Consider the following 26,826-nt stretch of genomic DNA (forward strand, 5'->3'; position numbering starts at 1 on the left):
ACGCGCGGCCAGACGCTCAGGATACAGTGTGTGAGCGTCTACGAGCGTGGTCTCGCGGGCGGGTGACGTCATCGAGGCGAGCGAGGAGGAGCCGTGGACAGTGCGCGGGAGGCTGCCAACGGTTTTGAGCACAGTGGGAGGCGCGAGAGGGGGATCTCAGGGGAGGAGGCCAATCGCTTGCCCCCCACTTTGGCAAACTGGGGCCTGAGGACTGGAAGGGTGGAGAGTAGGCGGAACCGGGAGGTCGTCGGGGTAGAGGATCTCGGGCTAGGCTTGAGGGCGGCATGCTTTTTAGGGACGACTTAGGGCGTGACTGAGGGTTCACAAAGTTTCTTTTGGGGTGGTGGGGAGGGAGAGATTCTAGGGAGCAAGGAAGCTTGCTATGGCTTTCTTGCCAGGAGGGGTCGGAGGGAAAGTACAAGGGAGCTGACCCTGGGTAGAACGGGTGAAGAGGCGGGGGAGCGTTGAGTTTCCTCCCTCTCTTGAGACTGGAGCCAGTTGAGGGACAAGTAGGGAAGGGGGACAGAAAATGGGCCCCTAGTGGATTTGGGTCCGTTTCCGTTGAGACGTTTTGGGCGTGAGAACTTAAGAGCTCAGTTGACCGGGGATAGCCTGTTCCGGAGTTGATCTGCAGCTTCCAGCACTCCGTAGTTGGGAAGAGGAGCTTCAGCGGCGCTGTTGTCCCACAGTAGGTCTTCTGTCCGCACCCCCTCTGCGCTGCACCCTCTTAACACTGTTCCCAGGAGCTGGGGAAAGGGATGCTTTTGCCCACTCCCATGGGCCCTGGAACTGGTGGAAACCTTTCCTCTAACCAGAAAGCCTCGATGCCCTTCATTCACCAAGGATCCTTGGCGTGGAGTCTTCCTCCCTTCACCCAAATCTTTCTCCGTGAACTTTTCCTCCTTGACTTTGCTAAAGCAGAACCTCCCAGCTCTGTGCTGTCTCCGGTAGTCTCTTCCCTGTATTCATGGCAACATCAGCTGACAGCCCCAGTTCACCCCTCGGGGCAGAGGATCTCCTGAGTGATTCCTCAGAACCCCCTGGGCTCAACCAAGTGTCGTCTGAAGTGACCTCCCAGCTCTATGCTTCTTTGCGCCTCAGCCGGCAGGCGGAGGCCCGAGCCCAACTGTATTTACCCTCCACCTCCCCGCCTCATGAAGGGTTAGACGGCTTAGCCCAAGAATTGAGTCGAAGCTTGTCAGTCGGATTGGAAAACAACTTGAAGAAAAAGGTGAGGGAAGTGTGTCTTGGAGACCACTGTGGCACCAGACACCAGAGAGTCTTGGGATTGGGGTTGGTCAAAATAAAAAGCTTTGATGAGATTTGAACTCTTCTTGTTGGATTTCATATTCCTTTTAACTGCATAGGCAGTCATGCTTATGAGGGAGGGAGTGACCTGGGACACTATAATTTGAAAATTATGGAACTTCCTAGTGTTTTTTGTGAGAGACATCTCTGCTGCGAGTAGATACAGCAAACCTATGGGATAGGTTGGTGAGCTATTTCCTGTGCACTTGGAATGGGGAAGGTTTCTTGATGCCAAGAGGGAACTAGGGACTTAGGATAGCGGCTCAGATCCTTCCAGCTCAACACTATTTTGATAGTATGGTTCCAACTTTGGCATGTACATCATTAAGACGTAGTTTAGTCAACTACAACATGTTACAGAGAAGATAGTTAGTAGTATTGTATAGAAAAGGTGTCATAGTCAATTTGCAGACTGGTTAGGTCTTCCAGAGTGTGGAAATGATAGCCATAAGCCACACAGTCCTTACATTTGTTCTTGAATTGGCAAGAATCTCCACAATTCTTGTCTTATACCTCCTCAGTTGTCTTATTTACATTATCTTTCTGGCTTCTGTAGTGTTTGAATTTCTGACTCAAGGTTAGGACATCCCTTATTGTATATGTTTGGTTTTTCTTGTTTTCCAAAGTGCTGGAGTGAAAATTCTACCCTGGCAATAGGTAGGCGACAGATAACACAGGTTGTATCTGACTTCCGTGTGGTTTTTTTTCTAGGATGGTTCTAAGCATATCTTTGAGATGGAAAGTGTTCGGGGTCAGCTCCAGACCATGCTCCAAACCTCACGTGATACAGCCTATCGTGAGTAAGCCCCTTCCCTAGAACTATGAAGGAGAACCTAGATTTAAGGGGTGGGAGAAAGTGGACAGAGGAAGCAGTGAGGAAAACCTCTGAGCAAGAGACTTCAGGAGAAAAGTCTCCCTTTCTTTGGGAGGGGGGGTGAAGGAGTGAGGGAACTGGAAAGGAAGGCCTTTTCTCTTCTTCAAGTGGCCTCTGTTTTTGTCATTACCTGACTGTGGCTTTGGGGTCCTTCTGGCTGCCTGCAGGGGATCCCCTCATTCCTGGCGGTGGCTCAGAGAGACGGGAAGAGGACTCCTTTGACAGTGATAGCACAGCCACCTTGCTCAAGTGAGTTCTTCTTGGGGTTCTCCTAGCTTGCTTGCTTTCTTGGAAATCCAAGTGTTTTGTTCCTTATTTCTCCCTTTATTGCTTTTGTACCTCTTAAGAACCCAAGAGGCTTATCACTTAGCTTTCAGTTTTCATCCTTTTTCTACTGTCTCCTACCCACTTTACTCCTTCAGGAACACGGGTATTTGCTGCCTGGTACCCGGTTTTCTCTTAACCTCCAGTCGTTCTTCCCCTCTAAAGAGTTAGCTTGTTTCTGCTGAAACCTTTAAGCAAATCCCAGACCTGTGTGTTATTTATGGCGCTATGGTTATGTAGCTTTACGACTTTGGACAAGTCTCTTGCCCTCTCTGGGTCTCAGTTTCCTCATCTGTAGAATATCACAGTTGGACAAGTGGATTCCAAAAGCTTTCCCGGCCCTAACATTCTCTACCTGATTTGCTCAGCACCCGGCCCCTGCAAGACTTGTCTCCATCTAGCTCAGCCCAAGCCCTGGAGGAGCTGTTTCCCCGCTACACCAGCCTTCGACCAGGGCCTCCACTCAATCCCCCAGATTGTCAGGGGCTGAGAGATGCATTGGATTCAGAGCATACCCGCCGCAAGGTAAGATGCAAAGGCTTCCTTTTGAGAGCAGCAAAGATTAGAAAGAGGGGATCCAAGTGTTGAAAAGGGCTGAGGGTGAAGAGCCTGAAAGCTGGGACTTAACTCAAATGTTTTCCTGAGGAGGACTTTCTTGACCATCCAACTAATATGGCACCACCTCCCTTCCAAGTAGTCAGTCAGATCGCCCTCTTATTTCCTTCATATAGCTTATCGTTCTGATATATCTTGTTTTTTTCTCGTCTCTAAAATTTGAGGGTCCGTATCTTGTTTGTGTTAGTACTGGCTGCCTAAGGTCTAGAATATACATAACACAGACACACTCAGTGTTTGTTGAGTGGACACAAACTCTGCTAGCTTGTGCATAGGATTTACAGCTACTGGTGATATACTGAGCCTTTATGTCTGTGAACCTCTGCCTTAGTGTCTGAAGGGGACAGAGAAATAGACAAAGCAGAGGAAAGTCAAAATCCTTGGTTGCCATTTTTGGAAGCCTCTCTTTCTCTATGTTAAACCCCTTGGCATGAATGAAAGGCTTTCCCCTTTATCCTTGCTGTGTTTACTCATTGTGTCCAATGAGCTTCTGAAGGTAGGAGTAACTTTGCACATTTTGCTGTGTGGGCTGCTGCACCTCTGCCAAAAGGTTTATGGGATTTTTACTCAGGAGATCCAGGAAAACGAGGAGCCTGGAATCTAAGCACTAATCTCCTGAAAAGCTACAGAAACATGATGGAGATCTTGAGCCTCAAGGTGCTTGCTTCAGAATTTTCCTGATTCTCCCTCTCCAAAACTATTCTGTTCTTGGGACCCAGGCTTCTTGGTGCCAACCCATTCCCCCACTAGAGGAACTGGAAAGTTTGGTGCTGTGGTCATAGGAAAGATGGGCAACACCCAGACTCCTCACCCTTTTCCCCAGCATTGTGAGCGCCATATTCAGAGCCTGCAGACCCGAGTGTTAGAGCTACAGCAACAATTAGCCGTGGCTGTGGCTGCCGATCGCAAGAAAGATACCATGATTGAGCAACTGGACAAGGTACCAGGGTAGCAAAATGTGGGTGGGTCTCGCCATGAAGAGCATTAAGGAATAATAAACAAGGGGGTGGCCAACTAGTATTTCTTGGCGCATGCTGAGAGCTGGGCAAGGGGTTGGTTTGCTGACTGTTGGGAGAAGATGGCTGTTGACCCCGCCCCTGTGGTAAAAAGAGGGCAAAAAAGTTATTTTGAAATTCCATTTTACTTGCCCTACCTAAGACCCTGGCCCGTGTGGTGGAGGGCTGGAACCGGCATGAGGCTGAGCGGACAGAGGTTCTCAGGGGACTTCAAGAGGAACGCCAGGCAGCAGAGCTCACCAGAAGCAAGCAGCAGGAGGTGAGCACCCTGGAGCATATGGCATTACAACCTGAGTCACAGATCTCTAGATGGAAAGGGGCAGAAATAGCTCTGGAATTAGGGTTCCCAACAGATTGACCTCAGTCTTGTAGTGGCTGTCCTGACATTTCTTTTCATCCCTCCTTTCTTCTCCTTTAACCGTTTTTGCTGTCCAACTTGCATCATCAATGACTTCTTGATTTTTCCCACACCATGTAGTCTTCTGTCTGGCCCCTTAGTCATTTAGTTAACTCTGAAGTTTCAAGTTTACATTGTCAATGCTTTATAAAATATAGCACACACAGATTTCCCACAGTTCCTCTGCCCTGTATTCCTCTCTTCCTGAAAGACAGTAATCCGCCTGGAACAAAGCCTTTCTGAGGCCATGGAGGCCCTGAATCGTGAGCAGGAAAGTGCCAGACTGCAGCAACGGGAAAGAGAGACATTGGTGAGAAGATTGAACTGGGTTAATTCCATTGGAAGCTGTTAATTACTTCTAGAGAGCTATGGGCTATTGGTGGATTGTGGGAGATTATAATTTGAGTTGCACCAGAGCACTGTTTCCCAAAGTGTGTTCCTTAGAACAGTAATTCAGCTAGATATTCTATTAAAAAAAAAAAAAGGCTCTGCTACCAAGTCGGTTTGAGAAACTCTGCAAATTGTATCCTCATTAGAACATTAGCGTCATCTGAGGAATTATTTTAAAATATAGGCCGGGCACAGTGGCTCATGCCTGTAATCCCAGCACTTTGGGAGGCCAAGGCGGGTGGATCCCGAGGTCAGGAGTTCGAGACCAGCCTGGCCAGCAAGGTGAAACCCCCCGTCTCCACTAAAAAATACAAAAAATTAGCTGGGCATGGTGGTGCATGCCTGTAGTCCCAGCTACTTGGTAGGCTGAGGCAGGAGAATTGCTTGAACCCAGCAGGCAGAGGTTGCAGTGAGCTGAGATCACGCCACTGCTCTCCAGTCTGGGCGACAGAGTGAGACTCCATCTCGAAAAAATAAAATAAAATTAAATTAAATTAAATAAAAATAAAAATAAAATAAAATAAAATAAAATAAATAAAATAAAATATAAAAATTTCTGGGACTCACCTGCAGAGGTTTTGATTCAGTAGATATGTGGTGGAACCCAAATCTTTTCAGAAATTTCCTGGATGATTTTTTTCAATCTGGTTTGGGAACTCTGTAGGGCATGGCCAAAAAAGGTATGGAATTGACTAACTCAAGTTTCCTTTCTTTTCTTTTTTTTGAGACAGGGTCTCGCTCTGTTGTCCAGGCTGGAATGCAGTAGTGCAATCACAACTCACTGCAGCGTCTGCCTCCTGGGTTCAAGCGATTCTCCCACCTTAGCCTCCCAAGTAGCTGGGACTACAGGTGCATGCCACCACACCCAGCTAATTTTTGTATTTTTTTGGTAGAGACGGGGTTTCACCACGGTGGCCAGGCTGGTCTCAAACTCCTGACCTCAAGCGATCTGCCTGCCTTGGCCTTCCAAAGTGCTGGGATTACAGATGTGAGCCACCATACCCAGCCATTTCACTCAACTCTCTTAGAGCTGAAATGATAAGGTGATTAGCCATATGAATTAGTAGCCGGGTTTGGAACTTGTTGCATGCATAACGCATGCTTGCTACATGCATGCTGGTACTAGTAGTCTTAACAGGCTATATATATCTGACAGTCCTGATGATGGATGATGGTTCATGATTGTAGGCTGGATATTCTAGTCTTAGTGGAATTTCTTTTGATGATGATGGTGGTAACTATTGTGTATTGAGTACTTACTGTTTGGACGAACGGAGGCAGGATGGTGCACTTCCGGGTTCTTCTTCACCACCAACTCTTCCCATGTGTGCGAGAATGCAGCTGACGCCTGGGAAGGTGCAGATTAATCAGGCATGCACCAGGTGATGTCAATCCGAGGAGACCAAGATTTACCTGGTGGCACCTGCGGAGTGCCCCCCTCCCCCGACATGCCCAGCAGATGCCCTTCCACTCCTAGAAAAGTCGCTCCCAGCAGATGCGCCCGGGGCGGGCTGTCTCAGCCCCCACTCTTGTTGGGACTGTATTAGAAACCCCCCCCCCCTTCCCCCAGCTCCGGTCCCTGAAGCTAGATGACCAAAGAATAAATTTGCAGTTTTGCTTTTAGCCTTGCCTACTCGCTGGTTCTTTTGTGCTCGCTCTGGTGGTCTTAGAAAAACAAATCACTTACTATGTGCCTGATGCTGTGCTAAATGCTTTCCATATGCTTTTTACTTTAATGTTCAGAAGGCAGACCCTGTTATAACCTCTAGTTTACAGATAAGGATGTGTGCCTAAGAACACATAGTAAATTCCAGAAGCAGGATTCAAACCTAAGATTGGCTCTGGAACAGCTGCTCTTATCTATTATAGTCCTATGAGCTTGTTAACTATTGTGTTGTGTTTGTTTGTTGGTTGGTTGGTTTTAAGATGGAATCTCGCTCTGTTGCCCAGGCTGGAGTTCAGTGGCACAATCTTGGCTCACTGCAACCTCCGCCTCCCAGGTTCAAGCAGTTCTCCTGCCTCAGCCTCCCAAGTAGCTGGCAATACAGGTGTGCATCACCATGCCCAGCTAATTTTTGTATTTTTAGTAGAGACATGTTGGCCAGGCTGGTCTCGAACTCCTAACCTCAGATGATCTGCCTGCCTCGGCTTCCCAAAGTGCTGGGATTACAGGCATGAGCCACTGCGCCTGTCAACTCTTGTGGGGTTTTTTAGGTTTTATTTGAGATGAAGTCTTGCTCTGTCACCCAGGCTGGAGTGCAGTTGTGTGATCTCAGCTCACTGCAACCTCCACCTCCCATGTTAGAGCGATTCTCCTGCCTTAGCCTCCCAACTAGCTGGAATTACAGGCGCCCACCACCATGCCCAGCTAATTGTTGTGTTTTTAGTAGAGACGGGATTTCACCATTTGGACCAGGCTGGTCTCAAACTCCTGACCTCAGGTAATCTGCCTGCCTTGGCCTCCCAAAGTACTGGGATTACAGGTGTGAGCCATCGTGCCCAGCCTAATTATTGTGTTTTTAATGAGCATAATTCTCAGCAGGCACCTTGTTTGAGGGTCAGAGGGCAGATTGCTGAAGAGCCTATTAAGAGCCTATTAAGGAGCTTGGTTTTCTTCTGTGGCTGTAGGAGGAGGAAAGGCAAGCTCTGACCCTGAGCTTGGAGGCAGAACAGCAGCGGTGCTGTGCCCTGCAGGAAGAGCGGGATGCAGCTCGGGCTGGGCAATTGAGTGAGCATCGCGAGTTGGAGACTCTTCAGGCTGCCTTAGAAGAAGAACGGCAGACCTGGGCCCAGCAAGAGCACCAGCTTAAGGAACACTACCAGGTGCTGCAGGAGGAGAACCAGGCTCAGTTGGAAAGGGAGAAGGTAAAAGTGGCAGTTGGAAGAGTTGAGGAACTAGGGAATAGATGAAGGGCAAAATGATTGAATGGGATGGAATGTTAGAATATGCGGGATATATATAGGCAGGAATGGAGAGTAGAGAGCCACGTGTGGGAGACAAAGTTGAGAGTATAGGGCCAGCAGGAAGGGCTGGGGTTTTGAATACATGAAAGGCCAAAGACTGAAATTCAACAGGGACGGGAAAATAAGACAAATGGGAGAAGAAGGGCGAAGCTTGGGTTTTAGGGTTTGGGAGGATGAAATGGGGAGTGGAGGTAACCAGGAGATAGGAAATGACATATTTATGTACATTTGATTTGTCTTTCATAGGAGAAGAGCCAGAGGGAAGCCCAGGCCGCCTGGGAGGCCCAGCACCAGTTGGCGTTGGTGCAGTCTGAGGTGCGGCGGCTGGAAGGAGAGCTGGATACAGCTCGGAGAGAGAGAGATGCCCTGCAGCTGGAAATGAGCTTGGTGCAGGTCAGAAGGCAGAGGGTTCTTGAGGTTTTGTTCTGCGAGAAGTAGATCTGAGGCAGAGGGACCCCTCAGGAGTTGTGGCAGACACTCCCAGTTCAGGGATTTGGGGTTTAATTCCATCAACAGTTTCTATGTAGTATTTTGGGTAGTTTTCTGTCCCAAACTCAGAGCCATTTCTCACTGAGTGACCATTTCCCACAATATATCAGACTGACCTAGTGTTACTTTTAGGATTAAATAGATTTAAATCTATTAAAGATACCTTATGTTATTTTAAGAGATGACACCACACTTAGTGGGTTGACAGAGCAGGTGAAAGTTTTTGTCAGAGACTTGATTCCAATCGTAACTATATGCTTTGTAATTCTCTTTACTTGAATAACTTGTATTAATTTCTCTGAGTAGGTCAGGGACCCAGGAGGGCAATGATTTTTTAATTTACTTACGAAACTTCCATAACAGCACATGGCCTGGCACAGAATTGTACTCAGAAATTGTTTGTCAGATATAATTACACTTTGAAAAACACTTTCCATCTAGCTAACATACTGAATTTTAAATTCAGACTAGTCAGTCTCTTGCTGTGGAATAGAACAGGAGATGGCAAACTTTTTCTGTAAAAGTCCAGACAGTAAATATTTTTAGCTTTGTGGGTTGTATGGTCTCAGCTGCAACTACCCAAGTCTGCTGTTATACCACAGAAGTTGCTACAAACTGTACGTAAACAAATGGGCACAGCTGTGTTCTAGTACAGCTTATATAAACAGGCCATGGAGGGCTGAATTGGGCTGTAGTTTGCTGATCTACAGGATACAGAAAGGATTGGAGAGAGCTGTGTTCTGGCCCATGGTGGAGACACAGCATTGAAGAGGAAAGAATACTGCATTAGGACTGGGCACTTAGTTTGACTTCTAGCTAGAATTTTGACCCTTATGGGCCTCGGTTTTTATGTATAAAATGTGTGTTAAGGACAAATTGATGAATTTTCCAGGTGCAAGCCATTCTGAGAGGCTATGTTCCTTATAAATGGTTAACTTAAGGAGGTACCAGTGAGGCCGGCATTTGAGAGCCACACTCCTTTGGCCAGGTGTGGTGGCTCATGCCTGTAATCCCAACACTGTGGGAGGCCAAGGCGGGCAGATCACTTGAGCCCAGGAGTTTGAGACCAGCCTGGCCAACATGGTGAAACCCCATCTCTACTAAAAAATACAAAAATTAGCCAGGTGTGTGGCACGCACCTGTAGTCCCGGCTACTAAAAAGGCTGAGGCAGGAAAATCGCTTGAACCTGGGAGGCGGACGTTGCAATGAGCCCACGTTGCGCCACTGTGCTCCAGCCTGGGCAACAGAGTGGGACTCCATCTCAAAAAATAATAATAATAAAAAAAAGAATTGACCTAGGGCATCAGGTGCTACAATGAGATCACATGCAATAAAGACTAAGAAAGCAGCTGGGTGTGGTGGCTCGCACCTGGAATTCCAGCACTTTGGGAGGCTGAGGCAGGCAGATTGCTTGAGCCCAGGAGTTCAAGACCAACCTGGGCGCAACATGGCAGTACCTAAACTCTGCTAACAACACAAAAAATTAGCTGGGTATAGTGACACGCACCTGTAGACCTGTAGTCCCAGCTACTCGGGAGGCTGAGGTGGGAGGGTCAACTGAACTCTGGAAGTAGAGGCTGCAGTGAGCCGTGATCACACCACTACACTCCAGCCTGGGTAACAGGAGTGAGACCAAGTCTCAAAAAAGACAGGGCCAGGTGTGGTGGCTCATGCCTGTAATCCCAGCACTTTGGGAAGCTGAAGTGGGAGGATTGCTTGAGTCCAAGAGTTTGAGACCAGCCTGGGCAACATAGTGAGACCCCATCTCTACAAAAAATAAAAAGATTAGCTGTGTGTGGTGACACGAGCTTGCAGTCCCAGCTACTCTGGAGGCTGAGGTGGGAGGATCACTTGAGTCTGGGAGGTCAAGACTGCAGTGAGCCATGATCACACCACTGCACTTTAGGCTGAGCAACAGAGCAAGACCCTTTCTCAAAAGTAGGGGCTGAGAAATAACCACTATTTGGATTTAGAAATTGAGTTATTTTGGGCCATGCGCAGTGGCTCACACCTGTAATCTCAGTACTTTGGGAGGCTGAGATGGGCAGATCATGAGGTCAGGAGATTGAGACCATTCTGGCTAACGCGGTAAAAACCCCGTCTCTACTAAAAATACAAAAAATTAGCCAGGCCTGGTGGCACACACCTGTAGTTGCAGCTACTCGGGAGGCTGAGGCAGGAGAACTGCTTGAACCTGGGAGGCAGAGGTTGCAGTGAGCTGAGATCACGCCGCTGCACTCCAGCCTGGGTGACAGAGCAGAACTCCGTTTCAAAAACAAAAAAAAAAAAAAAAAGGAAAAGAAAAGAAATTGAATTCTTTATGGTAAAGTACTATACGTGGAAATCAGATTTTAGTGAGTTGAAGGACTGTGGCTGAGAAAATGGAGACACTTAGAGGTTGACTGCTTAAGGAGGAAGAGGCACTAACATTGAATGCCTACTGGCTTTCAGGTACTCTACTCAGGGTATGTTATCTCAGACACAGAATGGATTTGATTGCTCTATCGAACATTCATTTTAGCTAAGAAATTTATGTCTTTCACCCAAAGTCATTTTCACTTTGATGTATGTTTAAAGTGTGAATATCTCATGGTTTAATAAGGAAAGGGAACCTCTTTCACTCCTTGAGGCAAAATTCTTGTTCTTCATCTCATATGAGGGGAAAGTTTGTACTGGATTTTGTCTACATTACATCCGCCATCCTCTTGTAAGCCCAAACAGATTTGGGCCATTATCCCACCTTCCTTCACTCCCAGGCCCGGTATGAAAGCCAGCGGATCCAGCTGGAGTCGGAGCTGGCTGTGCAGCTGGAGCAACGGGTGACAGAGCGGCTGGCGCAGGCTCAGGAGAGCAGCCTACGGCAAGCAGCCTCCCTCAGGGAACATCACAGGTACATGGGACTCACTGGGTGTCACTTCTCTCAGCCACAACAGGTATCATTAGTTTCCCTTCAATCCCTTTGCCATGGTCCAGCACTGTGACTTCCAGAGTGCGCTAACTCCCGTCAGCCTGGCCCTGAGTCTCTCTTGGGAGGGCTGCCTTCATGTATTCATGGAAAGCCAGAAGTGCGTGGGAATTTTCATCCCATAGAGAGTAGCCCTTAACTAAGAACTGATGGGTGCAGAATGATAGATGGTCCAGCTCCTTTGCTGAGACAGTGCTGAGGTATGACCTGCGCTGTCTCCAGAGCTGCTCTGTCGGACTGAGCCTCCTCCCAGCCCGGCCTCACTTCTCACCCCCATTCAGCTGCCAAGATTTTCTGGAAATGCTCCCAAAATAAATTTATTTAAGTCTCTGCTTCTGAGGAACCCATCCTAAGACCCCAGCTTTGTCCTTGCTGCTTCCTGTGCCATGGCCAGGCTACCTGACTGGCTATCTGGGTCACTGTCACATGCACACATGATGTCTTTTTCTCGGTCACTTCTTCTGTCTCCAGTCTCAGTCCTCTTCTCCTACCTGTGCCCTGCAGGAAGCAGCTGCAGGACCTAAGTGGACAGCACCAGCAGGAGCTAGCCAGTCAGCTAGCTCAGTTCAAGGTGGAAATGGCAGAGCGAGAGGAGCGGCAACAGCAGGTGGCTGAGGACTACGAGCTCAGGTCCTGGTCCCCAGAGTGCCCCTTTCAGGCCCCAGCCCCTTTCCCATGGGTAGAGTCCAAACTGAGAACGCTAAAGAGCTGCTCCCTTGATTGGTCTGGCCTCTACATGGGCCTCAGCTTCTTTCAGAATGTCAGATGTCCGACATTCCCTTCTGGCTCTTTTTAGCCCCCAAGTCTCTGCTTCCTTAAAGGCCCTGAGTCACTTCTCTCTTTTCTTCAGACTGGCCCGGGAGCAAGCGCGAGTGCGCGAACTGCAGAATGGGAACCAGCAGCTGGAGGAGCAGCGGGTGGAGCTGGTGGAAAGACTGCAGGCCATGCTGCAGGCCCACTGGGATGAGGCCAACCAGCTGCTCAGCACCACTCTCCCACCGCCCAACCCTTCAGTAAGCATTGCCCCGTGAGCTAAGCTTCTCCATTGTGTTCTGTTTTTATTTTTATTTTTGGAGGCAGGGTCTCACTCTGTTGCTCAGGCTGGAGTATACTGGTGTGATCATAGCTCACTGCATCCTCGAACTCCTGGGCTCAAGTGATCCTCCCACCTCTAACTGCCAAAGTGCTGGGATTCCAGGCATAAGCTACCATACCCAGCAAGAACTATGTTCTAGATTCCTTCTTTGGAAATCTAGCTCCCTCCCAAGGGAAGTACTAAGTTCAGCTCCTAAGGCCTATATCGGGGGAAAAAATCAGTGGACTTTACTGCCACTGATATATAAATATATATATCATATATATTTATATAAATAACATATATATTAATAACAACTGATATATAAATAACAACTGCCTCAGCAAAATCTTTTTTCCATGGCCATAGCTTACTCAGACTGGCCCCATTCCATTGGGCATAACTCTAGTCTCCCAGTCCCAAGAGGGGACAAATGATATGTGGTACTAGTTTTGTGGAGGGACAGCTGAATTAATTATGACGGAAAGGGCCAAAAATTGTTGCCAAGTCCTGCCCCAGAGTGGAGTAGGGAGTCTCACTTCCTAGCCCTTAATATGTTGGTACTTCCCACTTTCTTCTTTTAATTACGAAATTCTAGCAGGTGTGGTGGTGTGTCTATAATCTCAGCTATATGGGAGGCTAAAGCAAAAGGATCACTTGAGCTCAGGAGTTCAAGACTAGCCTAGGCAACATAATAAGACCTCATCTCAAAGAAAAAGAAGAAAAAATTAGGATATTTTAATTTTAATTTTATTTATTTATATATTATTTATTTATTTAAGACAAGGTCTCACTCTCTTGCCGAGGCTGGGCTCAAGCAATCCTCCCTCCTCGGCTTGCCGAGTAGCTGGGACTATACACACGTGCCATTGCCCCCAGCTAATTTTTAAATCTTTTGTAGAGATGGAGTCTATGTTGCCAAGGCTGGTTCAAACTCCTAGCCTCAAACGATCCTCCCAGTGAAGTTATGAATCCTCATAACTTCAGTTCACACGAGTTTGACCAGCTGTGGCTATGATACTGACTCTAGCTGAGCCTCTAGGCATTTAGAGAGACATCGGTGTCTCAGATTACGGGTGTGAGCCACTGCACCCGGAAATTTATAATCTTACGAAAGTGTTTGTACCATGTCTTACTTCTTTAAACCTGCTGCACTTTGACCCTTCTTTCTGCCTTTCTCCTGGTCAGGCTCCTCCTGCTGGACCCTCCAGCCCCGGGCCTCAGGAACCGGAGAAGGAGGAGAGGACGGTCTGGACTATGCCTCCTGTGGCCGTGGCCCTGAAGCCTGTATTGCAGCAGAGCCGGGAAGCAAGGGACGAGCTACCTGGAGCACCTCCTGTTCTTTGCAGTTCCTCCTCAGATCTTAGCCTCCTGTTGGGCCCCTCTTTTCAGAGCCAACATTCTTTCCAACCCCTGGAGCCTAAACCAGACCTCACTCCATCCACAGGTAACTGGGGACAGAAGTCACTGGGGTTCCCCTTCTGTGCATGAATTGGTTCCCTCTTTCATACCTTGCTTTCTCTCTGGTACTTGAGCATTTAGTTTCCCAGATGCCTTTAGTGATCACAAGTTGCCAAGGAGCAGAAATCTGCTCACATTGGTCCACATAAAGGGACTGAGATCTCATGGAAGTGTGGCGTCACTGGACTTCATGAGAACTGGAGTTGGGAACGGGCACTATCAGGAACTGAGGCAGCTAGCTGGCCCTTTTCTGTGGGCCTGCATAGTCTCCTGGGTCTGCCTCTCCTGCACATCTGCTCTTTTTTCTTGCTAGACCAGCATCCAAGGTTCTTGCCCCTCATAACTTCAGTTCACACCTGAGTTTGACCAGCTGTGGCTATGATACTGACTCTAGCTGAGCCTCTAGGCATTTAGAGAGACATCGGTGTCTCAGTTTTTAGGTCCAGTTTAGAGGCCATCTGATTGGACTGGCTGACCTTGGGTGTGGTGTCCACTCCTAGTTTAATGTCAGCTGTGATTTGAGTGGATGGAGGTGTTCTGTGTGGTACAAACATGACAACCTAGGTCGAATTAAAAATGAGGGGTGGAGCAGACCCGGTGGCTCACACCTGTAATCCTGTCACTTTGGGAGGCTGAGGTGGGAGGATGGCTTGATGTCAGGAGTTCCAGACCAGTCTGACCAATATAGTGAGACCTCATCTCTACAAAAAATAAAAAATTAGCTGGGTGTGGTGGCACACACCCAAATTTCCAGCTACTCAGGGAGACTGAGACAAAAGGATTGCTTGAACCAAGGAGTTTGGGGCTACAGTGAGCTAAGAAGGTGCCATTGTACTCCAGCCTGGGCAAGACAGCAAGACTCTGTCTCTTAAAAAAAAAAAATGAGGCCGGGCACGGTGGCTCACGCCTGTAATCCCAGCACTTTCGGAGGCTGAGGTGGGCGGATCACGAGATCGAGACCATCCTTGCTAACCCGGTGAAACCCTGTCTCCACCAAAAACAAAAACTTAGCTGGGCGTTGTGGTGGGCACCTGTAGTCCCAGCTACTCGGCGGGAGAATGGAGTGAACCCGGGAGGCGGAGGTTGCAGTGAGTCGAGATCGCACCACTGCACTCCAGCCTGGGTGACAGATATAGGCTCCGTCTCAAAAAACAACAACAAAAAAGATTAGTTCTATCACAATTAAAAATTTTTTAATTATGTGAGAATAATAAAAGAATGGGGCATATTCTGGGGAAGAGATCAGAACATGGGTGTTACTCATTTCCATTCTTCAGGGAGTTGGTGAAGGTATTTGTTTAGAGTTTGAGTACCACAGCTTTCTCCTTCTATATTTCTGTCTTAGAGTTCAGCTGTGCTATCTCCCAGTCACCTGCAACCAACCCTTCCCTCTCCAGCTCCTTTAAACCTCCATCTTCATCTTCTAGCAGTGATGTTCCTCTTACATTTAATAGGCCCCTCTCTTCTGAGTATTAGGTGAGTTGATTTGTGGAGGAGCCGCTTCCCCCTTGAGCACATGTGCACCCACCCACACCTGTTTCACTTTATAGCTGGGGCCTTCTCTGCACTTGGGGCCTTCCATCCCAACCATAGGGCAGAAAGGCCATTCCCTGAGGAAGATCCTGGACCTGACGGGGAGGGCCTCCTAAAGCAAGGGCTGCCGCCTGCTCAGCTGGAGGGCCTCAAGAATTTTTTGCACCAGGTAAGAGAGATTCCACCCAGACTAGCTCATTTTCTTCTTCCCTTTCTCTTTTCCTTTCTGCTCTGGGAATCCGGGACTCTGACCTCATTCCCTGTTTATGACTAACTCTTCGACCCAGCTTCTTCTCTTAGATCCCTAGGCCTTTTTCTCTATCAGTCCCTGGGTAACTTGACTATCTTATTCACCCACAGTTGCTGGAGACAGTGTCCCAGAACAATGAGAACCCTGCTGTCGATCTGTTGCCCCCTAAGTCTGGTGAGTTCCAACTCTGAAGAAAGTTGGGGCTGGGGCCTAGGAAAGATCGGAGTTGGTTATCTAGGATGAATTTTTAGGAGCTGGCAAAGGCAATAAAGCCTTATGAATGCTGGATGGTGAGACTTCCTTGGTTTTTTGCCCCATGTCCTGATTCTTGGCTCTCTTTCATTTTGCTAGGTCCTCTGACTGCCCCATCTTGGGAGGAAGCCCCTCAAGTGCCACGTATTCCACCCCCTGTCCACAAAACCAAAGTTCCCTTAGCCATGGCATCCAGTCTTTTCCGGGTCCAGGAGCTTCCGTCCTCCCATTCACAAGGCAGTGGTCCCAGCAGTGGTTCCCCAGAGAGAGGTGAGTATGTCCTGGTTTACTAGGGAAAAAAAGAGGGACAGTCCTGAGTGTGTATCCAGTACAGGTACTTACTGCCCTTCTGAATTCCTGGGGAAATGGGCTGAGGGCTGGGGAGAGGGGCCCTAGGATGACACCTGTGATTATTGCTATGTCTGTCAGGTGGAGATGGGCTCACATTCCCAAGGCAGCTGATGGAGGTGTCTCAACTGTTGCGACTCTACCAGGCTCGGGGCTGGGGGGCTCTGCCTGCTGAGGATCTCCTGCTCTACCTGAAGAGGCTGGAACACAGCGGGTACAAGCCTGGGAGAAAGGAGGAAGGATTCGCAGGGTGGAAGCTGGATTATGGGGAGTGGAGTGGGTGTGTTTTACCCTGAATTGAGTCGTTGTCCCTTTCTGGGAAGGAAAGTGAAGGATGAGAGGTGGATCCACAGATCTTCTTCTCTTACTGCCCCACACCTTTCTGGTCTCTTCCTATTGCTTTTTTCTTCTAAACAAAAAAATCTTTTCCCTGGGTCTCTTTACCTTTGTTTTTTTCCTCTTTACCCCTCAGCTCAAAACTCAGAATCCTAGAATTTTGACTAGCTAGTATAACTCATTATTTGCTTCCACGAATGTCTCCTCCCAGTTGATGCCCAGGTCTATCGAGTTTGATCTTAAGAGATAGAATTGGGGAGTGGTTCTTCCATCCAGTATTTGGTAACCGGGGGGACGGAGCTCCCCATCCTCATACCTTTGATTTGTGTGGCAGGACTGATGGCCAAGGGGATAATGTCCCCAGAAGGAACATAGACTCCCGCTTGGGTGAGATCCCCCGGAAAGAGGTGAGGGAAAGTCAGGCAGGGACCAGGGGAGAAAAGGGCTCTCACTGACCAGTTCCTTCACCTCTGCGCACTCCTGGCTGGCCCTTCCATTCCACCCCCGCGTTCTGCAGCATGGCCTTTCCTCCCTGCGACTCATCTGGCCCTCTCCACGTGCCTTTCCTCGGTGGTGTGGGGAATCGAGAGGATCTGACGCTGATTTCTTCCTCTCTCTTCCCTCAACTCTCAGATTCCCTCCCAGTCTGTCCCTCGCCGCCCTGCTACAGCCCCCAAGACTGAAAAACCTCCCGCACGGAAGAAAAGTGGGCACCATGCCCCGAGTAGCATGAGGAGCCGGGGGGGAGTCTGGAGATGAGCCCCCTTACCCTCTTTCCTCTTTGTTCTCTTGTTATTTTAATAAACGCTCAGTAGTCTGTATCCGAGTCTCTAGCTCATAGGAATTTGGAAAATAGAGGTTTTGTAGGAAATCACTTTGTAAAGAAACATTTGGTTTGAGTACTTTTTTTTTATATGTTACATGTTTAGATGTCATTTCCTATGGGAAAAGATGTGAATGCTTTGGAAGTTGGTCTATGACAAGATTTGGAAAGTTGGACTAGCTCAGATTCAGTGGACAAAGCTAAAACCTGCAGAGCAATGAACTCTGGGTGGAAGTGGAATTATGGGTGATTCTTAGTTTAATACATTTCTGTATTTTCCAAATTTTCTAAAACAAGTATATGTTACTTTAATAATCAGAAAAGACCCAAACTTTAATAAGAGTAAGTTATTGTATAAAGAGTTTGAGTTAAAATTTGGTTCTTGGGGAGAAAGTTTTCTCTTTTAAGGGAAAATAGGCCAGGTGTGGTGGCCCAGCACTTTGGGAGGCTGAGGCGGGCAGATCACGAGGTCAGGAGATCGAGACCATCCTGGCTAACACGTGAAACCCCGTCTCTACTAAAAGTACAAAAAAATTAGCTGGGCATGGTGGTGGACGCCTGTAGTCCCAGCTACTCGGGAGGCTGAGGCAGGAGAATGGCATGAACCCAAGAGGCGGAGCTTGCAGTGAGCCAATCACGCCACTGCACTCCACGTGGGCAACAAAGCGAGACTCCATCTCAAAAAAGAAAAAAAAGGGGAAAATAATTCTTTCAGGTTGCATTCATAGGATTCAGACTGGCAGATTCTACTCCAGCCAGCAGACATACTGTTGCTATAGTCTTCACACTTATGGCTTTGAAACGTGTAAAAGACTAGAGTGCTGGGTCCTAATTAAACTAAAGAGTTTCTGCACAGCAAAAGAGACTGTCAACAGAGTAAACAGACAACCTACAGAATGGGAGAAAATATTCTCAATCTGTGCATTTGACAAAAGTCTAACATCCAGAATCGATTGGGAACTTAAATCAATAAACAAAAAACATACCTCCATTAAAAAATGGGCAGAGGACATAAGCAGACACTTCTCAAAAGACATGCAAGCTGCCAAGAAACATTTGAAAAAATGCTCGTTACTAATCATCAGAGAAATGCAAATCAATTTAATGTAAAACCCCACAATGAGATACCATCTCATGCCTGTCAGAATGACTTATTAAAAAGTCAAAAAACAACATGCTGCAAGGCTGCAGAGAAAAGGGAATGTTTATATAGCTGCCAGTGGAAATGGAAGTTCAGCCACTGTGGAAAGCAGTTTAGAGATTTCTCATAAAACTTAAAACGGAGTACCATTTCCTCCAGCGATCATATCACTGGATATATACCCAAAGGAAAACAGGTCATTATACCAACAAGACACATGCATTTATATGTTCGTTACCACACTGTTCTTTATAGGAAAGACATGGAATCAACCCAGATGCCCATCAGGGGTGGATTGGATAAAGAAAATGTACATATATACCATGGAATACCACACAGCCATGAAATGAAATAATGTCCTTTGTAGCAATATGGATGGAGCTGAAGGCTATAATCTTAAGCATACTAGTGTAGGAACAGAAAACCTCATGCTACATGTTCCCCTAAGTGGGAGTAAACATTGAGCACATGTGAACATAAACTTGGAAACAACAGATACTGCAGACTCCCAGAGCAGGGAGGAAGCGGGGCACGGGTTGAAAAACTACCTAATGATACTATGCTCACTACCTAGGTGCAATATACTCATTTAACACACCTGCACATGCGCGCCCTGTATCTAAAAGTTGAAATTCAGGGCCGGGTGCAGTGGCTCAAGCCTGTAATCCCAGCACTTTGGGAGGCCGAGACGGGCGGATCACGAGGTCAGGAGATCAAGACCATCCTGGCTAACACGGTGAAACCCCGTCTCTACTAGAAAATACAAAAAACTAGCCGGGTGAGGTGGCGGGCGCCTGTAGTCCCAGCTACTTGGGAGGCTGAGGAAGGAGAATGGCATAAACCCGGGAGGCGGCCCTTGCAGTGAGCTGAGATCCGGCCACTGCACTCCAGTCCAGGCGACAGAGCGAGACTCCGTCTCAAAAAAAAAAAAAAAAAAATTCAGGTTGGGCGCGGTGGCTCACACTGCAATCCCAGCACTTTGGAAGGTCGAGGCAGGCAGATCACTTGAGGCCAGGAGTTCGAGACCAGCCCGGCCAACATGGTAAAACCCTGTCTCTATTAAAAAATATAAAACATTAGCCGGGCATGGTGGTGGGCACCTGTAATCCCAGCTACTTGGGAGGCTGAGGCAGGAGAATCACTTGAACTTGGGAGGCAGAGGTTGCAGTGAGCCAAGATGGCGCCACTGCACTCCAGACTGGGTGACAGAGCAAGGCTCTGTCTAAAAAGAAAAAAAAAAAAAAAAAGTAGACTGCTGGCAAGAAAATTAAACCGTGTTTATAAAACTTCCATTTTAATGCTCACTAAAATGGACAAAGAAAAACAATACTAGGGAAGAAAATAACATAGACATGAAATTTAAAAAGGCCCCAAATTCAGGGTACAAACACTGAAAAGCACTCAGTCAAACTCAGACTGGAAGAGGATATCCTACCTTGAGACTCAAACACAGCTCTCAGCTCTGGCACACAGTGCAGGGTAGTGGTGATGGCAGGTGCAAAGTGAATGTTCGAGGGACAGAGTTTACTGGATTCTGAGAGGAAGGCAGGGCCCTTCTATCTGGCCCTGAGTTATAGACATGATAGGATGTGGATTCATAGAGTGTTTTGTACTAATGTTTGCATTTTGCTTCCACCTAAGTAACTTTCTAGCCCCCAGGGGAGGGGCAAAGGAAGAAAAGATGAAGATGAATGACCAGAAATATGGGTTGCCCTGCTCAACTGTGTCAGGACCGCTCTCTGGCATGCACCGGCGGAGAAACCAGAGGTGCACTGGTACAGGAGCAGCCCCAGGCTTGGGGGCTTTTCCAACCTTGTCTGTTTACCCACGTATAGAAATGCTTGCTTTTCTATGTTTTACCTCAAATGGATAACATTGGTTTGACCAAACTCGCAGATTCGTGGCACACTATCATCGTTGGCAGGTAATGGTTTGCTACTGTTTTTAATAGTTGGTAAAGTGAACACTCAGTTCATTCTCCTCATTACCTGCTGGATTCCCGCCTACCGCCGTCAGTCAATACGCCCTGCATTTTTCTTGACGTGAAGCACAGTCTGGAGAATGTTTCCTGAAACAGCTCTTTAAACACAATCCAAAAAGGGCACCATACTGACTTAACCATATTATGAGGTGAGTAAAACAACGTTGATTTTTAAAACTATATATTGGCTGGGCACGGTGGCTCATGCCTGTAATCCCAGCACTTTGGGAGGCCGAGGCAGACGGATCACCTGAGATCAGGAGCTCGAGACCAGCCTGGCCAATATGGCAAAAGCCCATGGCAAAACCCCATCTCTACTAAAAACACAAAAATTAGCTGGGTGTGGTGGCACATACCTGTAATCTCAGCTACTCGGGAGACTGAGGCAGGAGAATCCCTTGAACTTGGGAGGTGGAGGCTGCAGTGAGCCGAGATTGCGCCACTGCACTCCAGCCTGGGCAACAAAGCAAGACTCCATCTAAATAAATAAATAAATAAATAAATAAATAAATAAATAAATAAATAAAATTGTATATATTATATCCACATTAAAATCTGAAGACCATCAAGGAGACCGGGGAGGAAGAGAAAACCCACAGTCAAGCAGTCCCCACTTTTTTCCTCCATGATCATGGTGGAAATATGCTGGGAGCAGGGGAATGAAAGATTTTAAGAGTTCATAAAAACTCACTTGCAGAGAAAGTGGGTGCAGCCTTCTTGAAGCTCAGGTTTCACAGGGTGTAGATGAGGGGTTGACCTGGGACTTTGTCTCCTAAGAACTCTCAGAGCTGTTATAGTTGGGAGTGGGGAAGGTCCTGGCAGTGGAGTTAGTTAGGGTGAAGGCTAATAACAAACCCAGTGATACACTGACTTTTAGACAAAGTTCATTTCCCTGGTTATGGTCCAGAGCAGTGGAGTCAGTCCTGCTCTGTGTGGTCACTTAGAGTCTCAGATTCCTTCCATCTCATTGCTCTGCTGTCCCCTAAAGCAGCAGTCGCCAACCTTTTTGGCAGCAGGGACGGGCTTTGTGGAAGACAATTTTTCCACAGACAGGGGTGTGGATGGTTTGGGGATGATTCAAGCACATAACATTTATTGTACATTTCTATTATTATTATATTGTAATTAAACAATTATACAACTCATCATAACATAGAATCAGTGGGAGCCTGAGCTTGTTTTCCTGCTACTAGATGGTCCCATCAGGGGATGATGTGAGACAGTGACAGATCATCAGGCATTAGATTCTCATAAGGAGCGTGCAACCCAGATCCCTCGCATGTGCAGTTCATAATAGGGTTCACGCTCCTATGAGAATCTAAGGCCACGACTGATCTGACAGGAGGCAGAGCTCAGGTGGTAATGCATGTGAGCAATGGGGAGCGGCTGTAAATATAGATGAAGCTTTGCTTGCTTGGCCGCTGCTAACCTCGTGCCTTGCAGTCCCATTCTAAACAGGCTGTGGAACGCTACTGATTGGTGGCCAGGGGTTGGGGACCCCTGCCCTAGAGCACTCTTGTTATTTGTGTGGCTGAAGCAAGATCATTGTCATTTAGGATTCCCAGCTGACAAGCAAGGCAAAGAGCTATGTCCAATGTCTTAACACCCATACCTGGAAATGCCACGTATCAGTTTTGCTCATATTTCATTGGCAAGGCTTTGATCATATGATCACACCTGACTGCAAGAGACTTAGAAATGTAGCCTAGCTGGGCTGCTGTGTATGCAGCTATGACTATTATTATGCAGGAACTCAGGAGGAAGGAGAGAATGGATTTTGACAGACAACTAGCAGTCTGCCCTACACAGGGTAGGACCTTCCTCAGAGAAATTGAAAACTAATGATTGCTGAGACAACCCATGCCAATAATTAGTAGTGAATGTGCAGATAATGAAAAGATGCATTGGATATATGTAAGTTCGTCCAGGCTACACAATTGAACTAATGAGCTCCTACAAAACAGTTAATGTAGGAAAAAGGAAAGAACTTCAATTCCAGTCAGCATTATTATTGGAAAATGAAAGTTGGTGTGAAAAAGATGCAGCCATAGAACAAGAATTTGGGGTTAGAAAACACCAAAAAGCAGAATGGACTCTACTAGAAATCATGCATATTAACTAGAAGAAAAATTGGAGGAAATCTCCAAGTTTACAAAAGGGAAAAAAATATGTAAATTATTATTATTATTATTATTATTATTATTATTTGAGACGGAGTCTCGCTCTGTCACCCAGGCTGGAGTGCAGTGGCCAGATCTCGGCTCACTACAAGCTCTGCCTCCTGGGTTTACGCCATTCTCCTGCCTCAGCCTCCCGAGTAGCTGGGACTACAGGCACCCGCCACCTCTCCCAGCTAGTTTTTTGTATTTTTTTTTTTTTTTTTTTTTTAGTAGAGATGGGGTTTCACTGTGTTAGCCAGGATGGTCTCGATCTCCTGACCTCGTGATCTGCCCGTCTCGGCCTCCCAAAGTGCTGGGATTACAGGCTTGAGCCACCGCGCCCGGCCAATATGTAAATTATGAAAGAAACAATAGAAAAAAAATGGATCCAGAACAAATATCTAGGAGAAAATACAGTAATGATTTAAAAAATAATAGAAAATTCTGATTCTGAAAGTATGGTTGAATAGATAACTCCTGCTGAATCATAACTAGATCCCGGTAGTATGACAATAATTTTTAAAATATTTAAAATGTGTTTTATTTGCTACCTGCCTTGTTCAACAAACACTTTTTTGAGACAGAGTCTCGCTCCGTTGCCCAGGCTGGAGTGCAGTGGCGCCATCTCGGCTCACTGCAAGCTCCGCCTCCCGGGTTTACGCCATTCTCCTGCCTCAGCCTCTGGAGTATCTGGGACTACAGGTGCTCGCCACCTCGCCCGGCTAATTTTTTGTATTTTTAGTAGAGACGGGGTTTCACCATGTTAGCCAGGATGGTCTCGATCTCCTGACCTCATGATCCACTCGCCTCGGCCTCCCAAAGTGCTGGGATTACAGGCGTGAGCCACCGCAGCCCGCTGACAAATTTTTTAATGCATTATTCGGTTGCTAAAAAGTAAGGGAAGTTGAACTTGTATTTCTAGCAGGAAGTGGACCTAGATAACCTGACTGACCTTCCTACTGAAATACCAAAAAAATGTTAAATAAAATGTATTGTTTAAAAATCTTAAATGCATTGATGAGCTGGCAAGAAAGAAATATGGCAAAAATAAAGGTGGGAACACAAAGTTTAAGTGGAGCATTTAAATTGCTTTTTATCAGCCGGAGGCATCATCTTCCAGTATTTCACCAAAATGGCACACACAAAAGGATAGATAGAGGAGGGCCACCCAATCTGTGTTCTCCAGGCCTTTTAGAAAACATGGAGCTGTTCCTTTGGCCATATACATGCGAATCTATAAGAAAGGCAGTATTGGCCGGGCACGGTGGCTCACGCCTGTAATCCCAGCACTTTGGGAGGCTGAGGTGGGTGGATCACAAGGTCAGGAGATCGAGACCATGGTGAAACCTTGTCTCTACTAAAAATACAAAAAAAAAACTAGCCGGGCGCGGTGGCGGGCGCCTGTAGTCCCAGCTACTCAGGAGGCTGAGGCAGGAGAATGGCATGATCCCGGGAGGTGGAGCTTGCAGTGAGCTGATATCGCGCCATTGCACTCCAGCCTGGGGGACAGAGCAAGACTCCGTCTCAAAAAAAAAAAAAAAAAAAAAAAAAGAAAGGCAGTATTGTAGGCCAGGTGCTGTGGCTCGGCCTATAATCCCAGCACTTTGGGAGGCTGAGGTGGGCGGATAGCTTGAATCCAGGAGTTCGAGACCAGCCTGGTCATCATGGTGAAACCCTGTCTCTACCCACCCCATCTCTACCAAAAATAAAAAAAATGGCGCATACCTGTAACCACAGCTACTCGGGAGGCTGAGGTGGGAGGTTCACTTGAGCTTGGGAGGTGGAAGTTGCAGTGAGCAGAGATCGTACCACAGCACTCCAGCCTGGGTGACACAGAGAGACTCTGTCTCAAGGAAAAAAAAAAAAGACCATATTGTAGACATCAAGGGAATGGGCAGTATTCAAAAAGGAATGCCCACAAGTGTCACCATGGCAAAACTGGAAGAGTCTGCAGTGTTCCCCACCACACTGTTGGCATTGTTGTAAACAAACAAGGGCAAGATTCTTGCCAAGAGAATTAATGTGCATATTGAGCACGTGAAGCACCCTAAGAGCCGAGACTACTTCCTGAAAAGCGTGAAGGAAAATGATCAGAAAAAGAAGGAAGCCAAAGAGAAAGGTACCTGAGTTCAATGGAAGCGCCAGACTGCTCCATCCGGAGGAGTAAACACTGGTAAAGATGCTCAGCCTCATTAGGAAGGAGGGCAGTGCACGCTGAAATCAAAGTGATCCATCACTTCGCACCATCAGTGAGGCAACGTGTGAAAGGTCCGAGTATATCAAGTGTCGCTGAGGATGTGGAGAAATAGAAGCGAAACTTAGGCTTTGCTGGTGAGAGAACCGCAAAGGATAAGTAGGCCATTTCGGGAAACATTTTATCATTACTTAGTAAGTGTGATGATGCATTCACCCTATGACACACTAAATCCACCCCAGGGATGTGCCCTAGAAAAACTCTTGCAAAACTCTCGCCCACGTATGCACCAGAAGACAAGAATGTCGTAGCAAAAACCTGCAAGCAATCGAATGTCTGTTGCCAATGGTAGTTTCATATAATAAAATACCACACACCAGTACAAATGGATGAACTACAGTTACATGCAATCCATATGCATGAATCTCACAAATCTTGAGTGGGAAAAGCAGATTGCAGAAGAAAATGTACATGTACTGTTTATGTAAAGCTAAAGAATCAGCAAAGAACTGGGCCCAGTGGCTCGTGCCTATAATCCCGATATTTTGGGAGGCTGAGGCAGGAGGATAGCTTGAGGCCACAAGTTCAAGACAGGCCTGGGCAACATGGCAAAACCTCATCTCCGCCCCCCACAACCAAAAAAAAAAAATCCCTCAGAAAAACAAAACATCCAAATATATGTAATGCATATTGATTTGTTTCTCTAAGACCACCAGAGTGGGCACAAAAGAACCAGCGAGTAGGCAAGGCTAAAAGCAAAACTGCAAATTCATTCTTTGGTCATCTAGCTTCAGGGACCGGAGCTGGGGGGGGGGGGGGGTGGAGTTTCTAATACAGTCCGGACAAGAGTGGGGGCTGAGAAAGCCCGCCCCGGGCGCATCTGCTGGGAGCGACTTTTCTAGGAGTGGAAGGGCAATAGGTGGGGCACGGGCATGTCGGGGGAGGGGGGCGCTCCACAGGTGCCACCAGGTAAATCTTGGTCTCCTCGGATTGACATCACCTGGTGCATGCCTGATTAATCTGCACCTTCCCAGGCGTCAGCTACATTCTCGCACACACGGGAAGAGTTGGTGGTGAAGAAGAACCCGGAAGTGCACCATCCTGCCTCCGTTCGTCCAAACAGTCCAACCTTTTATTGATAATAGTGATAAAGGGGCGCCGTGGTCTGTCTGGCTACTTCCTGCTGTTAAGGGGCGTCTTTAAGGTCGGGGCCCATGGTTGGTATTTGGACGTATGGATGAAGAATAAGTCACAGTATTAGTATAGGAATGAGGAATGGAAGCATTTGTTGGAATATGGGCAAAACCCAGAAGGATGGTCCTGGCAAGGTTGGGGAGTATGAGATAGTTAAGAAAATTTAGTAAGTTTGAGGCGAGTGGGGGAAAGCCAAACTGATTTCCACTGATTGCTTTCGGTAGGGGCCCTTTTTAGCTGGGAATGAGGAAGGAGTGTGCAAAGTAGTTGTTGGCCAGGCAGCAATTAAGGAGTGGAGTTTTTTCGTGGAGTGGATGGCTTTCCCCTTACTCCTACTACAGAGATATTGGATGGAAGGCTAGGTCCAGAGAAGGACGGCAAAACAGAATAGGTAGCCTCACTGTCGATTAAAAAATTAATTGTCTTACTCACTACCAGGAGAGTTACCCGCGGCTCGGCGAGGGTGATGGGGGTCCCCGAGTCTCGGCACCTTCAGTTGTCGTCGTCCAGATGTAGGAGCTGGAAGGAGCTCCCAGGATCCTGGGAAAGGGGGTCACGTGGAGACGCAGCACCTGTTCTCAGGGTGGGGCAATCAGACTTCCAGTGTCTTCCCTGCTGGCAAGCAGGGCAGGGGGTTGCTGGTGGACGAAGGTTAGGACATTCACTGGCCTAATGTCCTGATGCCTTGCACTTATAGCAAGGCTGCATTGGGGCTCGGGGACCCTGTGGACACCTG

The 26,826-nt window shown here is 47.4% G+C and overlaps 1 protein-coding gene and 2 long non-coding RNA genes across 10 annotated transcripts; 1 reads left to right on the forward strand and 2 right to left on the reverse strand.

Moving 5' to 3' along the window:
* The first annotated feature begins 3 nt into the window (after positions 1-3).
* On the forward strand, positions 4-17,419 carry CNTROB (centrobin, centriole duplication and spindle assembly protein). Of its 7 annotated transcripts, none has more exons than XM_023193264.2 (20): positions 5-688; positions 1,161-1,231; positions 2,020-2,108; positions 2,350-2,431; positions 2,875-3,031; positions 3,945-4,061; positions 4,280-4,396; positions 4,746-4,844; positions 7,553-7,789; positions 8,135-8,281; positions 11,135-11,268; positions 11,848-11,973; positions 12,194-12,356; positions 13,607-13,865; positions 15,430-15,581; positions 15,773-15,836; positions 16,014-16,184; positions 16,344-16,476; positions 16,933-17,005; positions 17,232-17,419. In XM_023193264.2, the coding sequence occupies exons 3-20, from the start codon at positions 2,021-2,023 to the stop codon at positions 17,355-17,357; spliced, it is 2,445 nt and encodes an 814-aa protein (XP_023049032.1). In that variant the 5' UTR covers positions 5-688; positions 1,161-1,231; position 2,020; the 3' UTR covers positions 17,358-17,419. The 7 variants fall into 7 exon arrangements, with proteins under 7 accessions (XP_023049029.1, XP_023049032.1, XP_023049030.1 ...); XM_023193265.2 differs by having other exon boundaries at positions 6-688; positions 2,020-2,104; XM_023193260.2 differs by having other exon boundaries at positions 98-688; positions 816-1,231; positions 2,020-2,104.
* On the reverse strand, positions 16,066-20,960 carry LOC111527084. The gene is made up of 4 exons (XR_002726566.1): positions 20,900-20,960; positions 20,551-20,641; positions 18,408-18,463; positions 16,066-16,203 (listed from the first exon to the last, which is right to left on the reverse strand). It is a non-coding gene; the product is annotated as an uncharacterized LOC111527084 (long non-coding RNA).
* Positions 20,961-20,963: 3 nt separating this feature from the next.
* On the reverse strand, positions 20,964-26,576 carry LOC113225163. Of its 2 annotated transcripts, none has more exons than XR_003309785.1 (3): positions 26,523-26,576; positions 24,826-24,991; positions 20,964-21,021 (listed from the first exon to the last, which is right to left on the reverse strand). It is a non-coding gene; the product is annotated as an uncharacterized LOC113225163 (long non-coding RNA). The 2 variants fall into 2 exon arrangements; XR_003309784.1 differs by lacking the exon at positions 20,964-21,021 and adding an exon at positions 24,488-24,545.
* Positions 26,577-26,826: the final 250 nt, after the last annotated feature.

Source organism: Piliocolobus tephrosceles, chromosome 16 (assembly GCF_002776525.5).
Source record: "Piliocolobus tephrosceles isolate RC106 chromosome 16, ASM277652v3, whole genome shotgun sequence".
NCBI lineage: Eukaryota > Metazoa > Chordata > Mammalia > Primates > Cercopithecidae > Piliocolobus > Piliocolobus tephrosceles.